Source organism: Nicotiana sylvestris, chromosome 12 (genome assembly GCF_000393655.2).
Source record: "Nicotiana sylvestris chromosome 12, ASM39365v2, whole genome shotgun sequence".
Classification (NCBI taxonomy): domain Eukaryota; kingdom Viridiplantae; phylum Streptophyta; class Magnoliopsida; order Solanales; family Solanaceae; genus Nicotiana; species Nicotiana sylvestris.
This window is the reverse complement of record NC_091068.1, coordinates 118,464,919-118,475,440: the sequence shown is the minus strand read 5'-3', so window position 1 is coordinate 118,475,440 and position 10,522 is coordinate 118,464,919. Positions and strand designations below refer to the sequence as shown.

Sequence of the window (10,522 nt, the reverse complement as noted above, 5' to 3'; positions counted from 1 at the left end):
TCACTCGATTGAGTGCCGATCGCGCCTCCCGAGGTTGGGACGTGACATTCCGCTTTCAACATTAACCTTGCAATTTGAGATAATAGGCACATACAAGGGCAATTCAAGTTGTAACACAGATAGAATTTCACGTAGTTTGGCATAACAATCTCAATTTAAACTTGACTTCGAATCTAGGCATTTTAGCACATAGCTCACATTCTCAATTCACCAAGAATAACATATTATGCACATTGAAACAAACCTTCCACATATAATCTTGCAACATTATTTCACTTGAAATAACAAGTACTACATTTATTAATTTTCAGACTTACAACATTTATATGGACACCATGGGAGCTCAATTTCTAAGAAAAGGGGGTTTTATCTATACATACTGTTACATCCCATGTTTTCGTACGTGAGAATACATCGTAAGTCAATTGATGTAAGCTCGGAAATGAGATACTTTTTTAAAGTACATAACGTAAGTTCATCATTTTATATTGGAGGTTATAAATCTTTAATATCATGAATAACAAGTACCAAAAGGGTTGGAAAGCTTAGACGCTAAACGAACTGAAGAAAATAAGTTTCATCGAAAGTCGACAAGTTTGGAATGTTATAACATATACTTTTGGGGTGAAACTAGAGTGATTAACATGAAAAAGAAGTTAATTTATGAGTTATTTTAGTTGTATGATAGTCATGCATTATGTTTCTAAGTCAAGCGAGTTGTGGAACAAAAGTTGGCAAAGGTCATCACAAGTCACATTCATAATGTTTTGAAATTTAGGTCAAATGTAGATGCACTTTTCTACCAATATACTTGGAATCAAGGGATTATCTACATATCAAATTCAAGATCTACGAGTTTAGCTTCTAACGCATTAACCCATTTGTCGATACGACATCGGACTAGAGATATATTTGTGTTTCTGCGAGACTACGCCAAGCAGCTATCTATGGGGCCCACATAGGCGGTTTAAGACATATGGATATATATAAGATGCCTCAACCCCGTTTTAAGTCATTATTTTCAGTATATTCAGACCTTATAACCCTAGAACACTCTCTCAAAGTTCTTTAATGATCCAAGACCCAAACAAAGAGCAAACAACACAAATCAAGTGTCGGGAATCCTGTGGCGCTAGTAAGTTTCTTGTTCTTCTTGTTGTTGCTGATTTTTGGGTGGTTCCAGCTAGTGTGGAGGTCTTTTTAAGTGTTTTATGTTTTTTAAATACTCTCCCATGGTTTTCATATCAACCCTAGGTTATTTCAAGTCTTGCAAATGGATTATACCATATTTCAACATCAAAAGTGAAGAATAACACCTCTTTGAGGTTGTGTTATCATTAAGGATAGTTGTGGGCTGTTTTGTGCTGAAATTTCAAGTTGTTGCTACTGGCTCAGGTGATTATAACAGCCTACTAATTATGCTTAAGCTTGTTTGTATGTTGGTTAAGTTTTTAGGATGATAAAATACAAGATAATACTTGGATTAGCTTAAGTCACTTCTATGGTATTGTATTGCCGTTGAGGGCTGTTGTAAGCTAAATATAACTTTGATTTCAACTTGAAGCTATTGTAGGAGGTATGTGTATTGTGTTCTTGCAGATTCTTAAGGTTTTCTTGATGTTGATTAAGTTAAATGGTTGGACTAGAGATGAACTAGTGACTAAAGTTTCTAATTGAAGATAGTTGGAGTTGTGAATTGTTTCCTTTGTTATAAATATATGGTATAAAGGTGGAATCATTGATGAACTAATTCATTATCATGGTAATGATGTTGTTAAGTTAATGTAAGAAGTTTAGAAGGGGAGATATGGGTTATACAGATTCCAATCGGAGCTTGCCACACGTTGTGAAGTAGTTGTGACTTGTTGTTGTTATATGGTGTCTTGTTCTTGATATTTACATGTTGATGGTGTTTTTTTTGCTGTTGTTGTTGGAAAATGGTATTGGAGGAGGCCCTTGTTACAGGGGAGATGTTTCCCGAATTTACGTAAATGAGCTACTAGCTTAAGTTACAAACTTAGCCTTTGCTCAACACTGATTTTGAATATCCTTATACTATGATAGATTGAGTTGACTTGTTTGAAGAGTTGCTTGGAAGGGATTAAGGACTAAACATGTTTAAGGTATGTTAAGGCACTTCTTTATTTATTTTGGCATGATCTAAAGTGAAACAAATACGCTATTTCATAATAGATCTACTCCTAGCAACTAAGGTTATCCATGTTGTTCTTTTCTTATAAAATTATTCTACGAAACTATGTATGATACTTGAATCCTACTGAGGTTCATATTGAGGGTATGGATGTCCATAATGCTCTTAAGTCACTTCAAAAGATTTAGAACGTGATTCCATGAGTCTAGCATGCATTATATATAGTGTTTATATTAGGCTATACAGATGATATTTACATCTTAATATTACCATGATTTATTGTTGTTTTATAGGTGAATTGATAACAAAATACTTTAATTGGTGTTCTTTTGCTTCGCAAGAAATAATCTAAGCGAGGAAGCACTATGGAGTGTTTTGGAGTCAATAATGTGAAGAAAACACCAAATCAAGAAATACCCGAGCATAAAGAAGTAAAAATGGACTAAGACAAAATCCACCACGACCGCGGTGGAACCACAGTTGAACTGCGGCAGGCAATTACGCGAGGTAGAATGTTCAGCCTTCACCGCGGTCGCGCCGCGGTCTTGTCGCGGACGCGGTGAACTGTTCAATTGCAAGAAAATTGGGGACCAAAGTGTAATTCGGGGAAAACTTGTTACAAACCCTTATAATCATTAGAAGCTCGCCCAAGACATAATTAAGCTTGTTTTTAGACTACTTTGGAGGCAAGGACAAGTGTGAGAAGATCAACCAAACATTAGAGTTTTTCTATCTCCTTTTAATTCTTGCAATTATACATTATGAACAACTTTGTAGTTTTATTTTATTTTGTTATGAGTAGCTAAACAATTATCTAGGGTTGATGGAATCAATTGTTGGTTGAAGTTTTGACTCAACTTGTTATAATCGAGCCGGATTTATTATATGATTGTTCAACCATGTTTTGTATGGTGATTGATTGAATGAGCCCTTGATTAATCGTGTCTAATTAGCTCATATTGCTTGAGAAAGAATATTAGGTTAGACTGCTGTTGAACAACACCACTTTTGGGTAATTGAAGAGATTCATTACTTGAACTTAAAAGTGGATTTAGAGATAACGAAACTTTGGTGGGATAATTTAGAGCTGCACATATTGTTAGCTAGAGTAGTTCGAGAGAATGCTCTAGTAAATTATTGTAGTTGATAGAGAGATAATTACGATAACCCATAGCTCTTAATCCTCATAGAGTATTACAGCGAGATTATAGCGAAAAAGTGAAGACCGAAGCTAGCAATTGGGGAAATCACTTCCCTAGACCTTTTTACCATTGAATTATCTTTAATCCAGCATATTGTTATTTTTAATATTATTTGAAGTAGTTAACCAAAAACCCAAGATTGATTGATGAAAATATTGCATCTAGAAATTGGTTGAGTTGATAATAGCATTGCCAAAGAGTTGTAATAGATAGGTTAGTTCCCTGAGGATTCGACTCCGGACTTAAGACCGGATTATATTTGCAACAACCGCTTTGTCTTTTAGAAGACATAGTTGGGCGTGATCAAATTTTGGCGTCGTTGCCAGGGAACTAACGATGTTATTTATTACAACTTAGAAGTAGTATTAGAATTATTAGTTTAAATCAATTTTCAAAGGTGTTAAACAATCTTTTCATTGAAATTCTCACGTTTGAACTCTTGTGGACATCATGTGCATGCCTATAAATTAATCGAGGACTGGAGAACTGCTAGAAGGACTCTCAGACCCCGAGAAAACTTTCAGGGCATTGAACCGTGCCAACAAGAGGATCTAACAATCACAACAACCACACTAGCTTGAATTTGACATGGGTGACATAGAAAACGTCAACAGAAACGTCGGGGATGCGCCAGCTCCCCCAAACATTAGAGTAGTGGTACCTCTTGTGCCAGAAGCTGCAATTTATGATTGCGCATAGCCTACAGCTGAAAACCTAGATACTACCATAGCTGTGCCCCCAATTCAAGCGGAGACATTCCAGATCACCAACAACATGCTACATCTTCTGCAGAATAAGGGATTGTTCTCCGGGTCACGCATTTAAGACCCTCAGCAACACTTGAAAAATTTTCTGTCGATTTGTGTGACCTAAAGGCAGACGAATGTGACCCCAGAAGCTATCAAGCTATTATTGTTCCCGCTCTCTATGACTGGGGAAGCTCACACTTGGTTGAATTTGCTTGCGATCAATTCCATTGTCACCTGGAAGGAATTAGTCAAGTAGTTCCTAAATAAGTTCTACCCGCCCAACAAGACTGCAAGGCAGATTGATAAAATATTGCCGTACAAGCAGCATCCGACTAAGACCGTGCAGGAAACTTGGGAAAGGTTCAAAGGGATGCTAGTGAAGTGTCCTCACCATGGTATTCCGGATCATATGCTCGGTCAGAGGTTCTACATGGGGTTAGCTGACAATCTAAAGTTCAATGTGTATGCTTCAGCTGGGGATGCATTTTTGAGTAAGACATTTACTGAGTGCAAAGTCCTTCTTGACAAGATGTCCTAAAATTCGAGGTGGATGACTAGAGGCACAACACTGGCACCCATAGTGCATTCCGTTCCTCTTGACCCAAATAATTCGCATGTAGAGAACATGGCCACACTCATGACTCATATGAGTATATTGACAAAGAAGATTGATGAGATGGGTACAAAACAGGTGCATATTGTTGACACAACAAATGGAGGACTGTGTACACCCTGTGTTAATCAGTCTTATGTGTGCTCATGGAGTGGAGAAGGTGACAATCAAGGGGTAAGAGAAGATATGAATTATGTTAACAACTTTGGGGGTCAGATACAAGGAGGACAACATTGGAGACCGACACCAAATCAGCAATACAGGCCAACTATGCAACAACCTGGAAGTATGCAACCCCAAGGCCAAATGGTGCCATAGAAGAGACAACAGGATTATCCATAGCAAAATCAGCAACAATTAACATATCAGCCACCTCCTCAGCAACAAGATAACAACATGGTAGAGATCAGAGGTATGCTTCAGCAACTCATTGGGACAAATGGTAAGATGCAGGAAAAGTTGGCAGTGCATGATTCATCTATAAAGAACATTGAAACTCAGTTGGGGCAGCCGTCTATGGCTTTAAACAACCACCCCCAAGGAATATTGCAAGCGGACACAAACATCAACCCCAAGGAGCAAAACCCAAATCAGCTGATGGCAGTAAGTCTCCAGAATAGGAGAAATTTAGACAAAGAGCAGGAAGTTGCACAAGCTAGCAAAGAGACTACGCTAGCCACTCCAGTTCAACTATAGGCAGATGAACCAAAAGAACTTACTGAAGTGGTGGTTGAACAAGTTCAGGATGAAAAGGGTAAGGCTAAGGTGAGCGAACAAGCTGCAGAACAGGTGGTACCTCTTGTGCCACAGAACCCCAATAGAGAGAAGCCAGCAAGCAGTGCACAAAGGGTGGTACCTGCACCATTCCCTCAGAGATTGGTAAAACAAAAGAAGGAAGATCAATACAGGAAATTCATGGAGATACTGCGTCAAATTCAGTTGAATATTCATTTGATGGATGACTTGAGGGAGATTCCAGGTATGAGAAGATAATGAAGGATCTAATGTCATGGAAGTTTGATTTTTAGGACCTATCTATAGTGACACTGACACTGACCTGCAACGCAGTAGTGAAAAGGTCCATGGCTCAAAAGATGTTTGACCCAGGTAGCTTTACTATTCCATGCACCATTGAGAGTTATGCCTTTGCAAAGGAATTATGTGACTTAGGAGCCAGCATAAATTTGATGCCTCTGGCTATATACACCAAACAGGGCGTTGGCACAACTAGACCGACTTCGATGCTGTTGCAACTGGCTGACCACACGGTTAAAAGGCCAACTAAAATTCTTGATGATGTGTTGGTACAAGTGGGGGAGTTTGTGTTCCCTATAGACTTTGTGATTCATGATTGTTAGGTAGATGAGGAAATACCTATCATTTTAGGGAGGCCATTCTTGGCCACTGGGAGAGCACTGATCGATTTTGAAACTAGGAAGTTAAAAATGAGGCTGAACGATGAAGAAGTCATATTCAACATTCAACAATCCATGAAGAGACCTAGTGAATATGCTAATTGCTCCCTATTGGAAGCAGTGGATGCCATCCTACACGAAGATGATGTGACCCTGACTGCTAAAGATCCATTGGAAGCCTGCCCGACAAATTTAGAGGAGATGGATGGTGAAGGGTTAGCTGAGTGGGTCATGGCACTTGAAGGCCAAGGATTCAGGAAAAGGGAACCTCAGTTCGAGTCCCTTGAGTTAGAAAAAAGGGCTACACCTCTAGCAAAGCCATCAGTAGAGGAACCACCAAAGTGCTACATTTTCTTAGGCCTGATTCTACTTTGCCTGTCATTATATCATCCAGTTTGCTAGATGTACAGGTATAACAGCTCCTACATGTACTATAGGAATATATGACTGCCATAGGTTGGACCATGGCAGACATAAAGGGTATCGGCCCAGCCTTCTGTATGCACAAGATTCTCTTGGAAGAAAGGCACAAACCTTCCAGAGAACATCAACGAAGGTTGAACCCGATTATGAAAGAGGTGGTGAAGAAGGAAGTGATTAAATAGTTAGATGTGGGAATCATCTTCCCTATCTCTTATAGAAATTGGGCCAGCCCTATCAAATGTGTGACGAAAAAGAGGGGAATGATGGTTGTACAAAATGAGAACAACGAGTTGATCTTGACTCGTACAGTCACGGGATGGCGGAATTGCATAGATTACCGCAAATTGAACACAGCCACCTGGAAGGACCACTTCTACCTACCATTCATTGACCAAATGTTGGACAGGCTGGCTGGGCGATCGCACTTTTGTTTCTTGGATGGATATTCGGGGTACAGTCAGATCTCAATATCCCCCAAAGATAGAGAGAAAACATCATTCACTTGTCCGTATGGCAACTTCACCTTTCAGAGAATGCCTTTTGGGCTTTGCAATGCACCTGTGACATTTCAACGGTGCATGTTAGCCATTTTCACAGACATGGTGGAGGACATTATGGAGGTTTTTATGGATGATTTCTCTGTGGTGGGGGATTCATTCGAGGACTGTCTCCACAACTTAATAAGAGTGCTCAAAAGATGTGTGGAGACAAATTGAGTGTTGAACTGGGAGAAGTACCATTTTATGGTACAAGAAGGGATAGTCCTGGGGCATCAAGTTTCCAGTAAGGGAATTGAGGTTGACCATGCTAAGGTTGACGTGATTGAGAAGTTGCCACCGCCTACTTCAGTCAAGGCGGTAAGAAGATTCCTTGGGCATGCCGGGTTTTACAGGCGATTCATAAAAGATTTCTTTAAGATTGCTAACCCATTATGCAAACTCCTTGAAAAGGATCACCCCTTTGTGTTTTCTAATGAGTGCAGGTTGGCATTTGAGGAATTGACGTAGAGATTGGTGACTGCACCCATCATTGTTACACCCAACTGGGAGCAACCATTTGAGCTCATATGTGATGCAAGTGATTATGCTATAGGAGCAGTCTTGGGGCAGCGAAAAGATAAACTGATGCACCCAATTTACTATGCAAGCAGAACGCTTAGCGGTGCACAACTCAATTACACCATGATGAAAAAGGAGATGTTGGCTGTCGTTTTTGCATTCGACAAATTCAGGTCATACTTGATTGGCTCAAAAGTCATTGTTTACACTGACTATGCAGCAATTAGGTACCTTATAGAAAAAAAGGAGTCAAAGCCATGCTTGATTAGTTGGGTTCTTCTGTTACAAGAATTCGACCTGGAGATATGTGATAGAAAAGGGACAGAGAACCAAGTGGCTGACCACCTCTCAAGGTTGGAAGGAGCTGAAAAGAAGGTAGAGGTTGAGGATATAATAGAGACATTCCCGGATGAACAGTTACTAGCAATGACAATGGAGGAGGCACTGTGGTATGCTGACATTGCTAATAATTTAGCAAGTGGTATTGTACCTTATGAACTCTCCTCAGTTCAAAAGAAAAAGTTCTTTCGTGATTGTCGGTCTTATTATTGGGATGAACCTCTATTGTTTAAAATCTATGTAGATAACATGATCCGGCAGTGTATCCCCAAGAAAGATCAAAATTCTATTTTGTAGGCTTGCCATGCTTCACCATATGGTGGACACTTTGGAGAAATTCGGACAATAGCTAAGGTGTTGGAGTCGGGCTTGTATTGGCCAACTCTGTTCAAGGATGCCCATGCTTGGGTCAAAAGTTGCGATAAATGCCAAAGGACAAGCAACATATCTCGCATACACGAGATGCCAATGACCACAATTCAAGAGGGGGAAGTTTTAGACATGTGGGGGATCGACTTCATGGGGCCATTTGTTAGATCGTATGGTAATAAGTACATATTGGTAGCAGTTGACTACGTTTCCAAGTGGGTCGAAGAAGTGGCTCTCCCGACCAATGATGCTAAAGGGGTAATAGTCTTTCTAAAGAAGAACATTTTCACACGATTTGGCACCCCAAGAGCTATACTCAGTGATGGCGGAACCCATTTCAGTAATAGAGCGTTCGCACGGCTGCTGGAAAAGTATGGAGTTCGTCATAAGGTGACCACCCCATATAATACATAGTCGAGCGGGCAAGTTGAAGTGTCCAACAGAGAGATTAAAAGTGTCCTTACAGAAACTATGAATGCAACAAAGACTAATTGGGCAAGGAAGCTGGATGATGCATTGTGGGCGTACCGCACAACCTTCAAAACTCCAATTGGTATGTCACCCTACAAGTTGGTATTTGGAAAGGCATTCCACATCCCGGTAGAGCTTGAGCACAAAGCACTTTGGGCATTGCGGCAGTTGAACTTGGACATAGAGACAACATGCACTAGCAGAGTCACTGGGTTACATGAGGTAGAGGAATTCAGGTTCCAGGCATTCGAGAGTGCTAGATTATACAAAGAACGAATTAAATTGCTGCATGACAAGCACATCGTGGACCGTAACTTCAAATCCGGAGAGCTAGTACTGTTATACAACTCCAGATTGAGATTGTTTCCGGGTAAGTTTAAGTCACGATTGTCAGGACCCTTTAGAGTGGTGCAAATGTTCCCAAGTGGAGTTGCTGAGATTGAATCAGAGGATGGGACGAATAAGTTCACAGTGATATGGTCAGATCTTGAAACACTACCTTGGAATGGAAAATGAGAAAGGGGACAGAGAGATAATAATGTTGGAAGAGCCCCCATACATGAATGAGGAATGATGCTCCGAGCCTGCGTCATGCCGCGACGTTAAATCAGGCGCTGCATGGGAGGAAACCCACGAATGTTGTAGCTTGTGTTTCTTATGTAACTTCTCATAAAAAAATGGGCAGGACCGCGACCGCGGCAGGACCACAGTGAGAGGCGAGTATTCTGCCTCGAAATTGTCCAACCCACCGCGACTGTAGTGGGACCGTGGTAGGACCGTGGTGGGACCGTGGTGAAACGTGAGTATACTACCTCAATTTTGTCAACTCACCGCGACCGTGGTGAGGTGTGAAACATCGTCGCCCATGTAAGTTTTCTAATTATTTTGTTTTTTTCTTTCTCTTTATTTATTTTCGTCTCTTTTCAAACCCCCCCCCCCTTCTTCTTTCATCAAAATAACTGACCCTCCCCCTCGCTCTCCCAATTTCTCTCTCTCTCTAAACCCTAAACTCCCAAATCCCTCCGGTCTTCTTCTTCTTCTTCCCTCCTCACACTTCCCCCATCCCCACTCCTTTCATTCTCTCTTCCATCAAGGTATGTCTCTTCTCCCTTACCTCATATTTTGTATTTTATTTTAGTTTTTATGTAGTTTAATGTTGTAATGGTGTAATATTTCTATTAGATTTCTTTTTGTTCTTTTTCTTTTGAATTTTGTCTTGGTGGGTGCTTGTTAAGGGATTATATGTATAATGTGGTGGAGAGGTGTATGTTTGTGGGTGTTGAACTAATTGTTGTGGGGGGATTGGTGTAGTACCACTTTTGATTTGGGGGAAGCTTTGATATATCCATATGGGCTATATGTGTTAAGAAATTATTTTGCCCACAAAGCGTTTGTGGAATTGCCCCAATAGAGCTATAAAGGCTAATGTGACATGGATGTGATAAATTCTAAGTAACTACCCATAGTTCACACATCTCACACCCTCACTGATAGGCGTTTCTCTGTTTGACAAGCAAAATGAATCCATCTAGGAAGAGACGCAACACCAGGTCCTCCGCTAGTGGACCGGGAAGATCCTCGAGAGCTTGGAGTCAAGCTAGTGCGCCACAGTTTGACAGCACTAGGTTTGTCTCCAAACCGGCGGAAGATAGGTACAATGCAAAGGCAGCTAAGAAATTATTACATGAGGTCCATATTGACCGAGAAGCCTTTGAGGTGGAATGCCCGAAT

General features: G+C 40.5%; 2 protein-coding genes across 2 annotated transcripts; both read left to right on the top strand.

Moving 5' to 3' along the window:
• Nucleotides 1-5,112: 5,112 nt before the first annotated feature.
• On the top strand, nt 5,113-6,732 carry LOC138883607 (uncharacterized). The gene is made up of 5 exons (XM_070164302.1): nt 5,113-5,319; nt 5,413-5,695; nt 5,785-6,020; nt 6,075-6,472; nt 6,588-6,732. The coding sequence occupies exons 1-5, from the start codon at nt 5,113-5,115 to the stop codon at nt 6,730-6,732; spliced, it is 1,269 nt and encodes a 422-aa protein (XP_070020403.1).
• A 2,059-nt stretch (nt 6,733-8,791) lies between these two features.
• Nucleotides 8,792-9,307, top strand: LOC138883606 (uncharacterized). Its single transcript, XM_070164301.1, has one exon. It carries the CDS (start codon nt 8,792-8,794, stop codon nt 9,305-9,307), a length of 516 nt encoding a protein of 171 aa, XP_070020402.1.
• Nucleotides 9,308-10,522: the final 1,215 nt, after the last annotated feature.

Excerpts from the sequence above, each read along its gene's own strand:
- LOC138883607 (XM_070164302.1), top strand. The coding sequence starts at position 5,113 with ATGGTAGAGATCAGAGGTATGCTTCAGCAACTCATTGGGACAAATGGT. Across the intron at positions 5,320-5,412 it reads ACCCAAATCAGCTGATGGCA|GCAGATGAACCAAAAGAACT; the intron begins GTAAGTCTCCAG and ends GTTCAACTATAG. Across the intron at positions 5,696-5,784 it reads TGACTTGAGGGAGATTCCAG|TAGTGAAAAGGTCCATGGCT; the intron begins GTATGAGAAGAT and ends CCTGCAACGCAG.
- LOC138883606 (XM_070164301.1), top strand. The coding sequence starts at position 8,792 with ATGAATGCAACAAAGACTAATTGGGCAAGGAAGCTGGATGATGCATTG.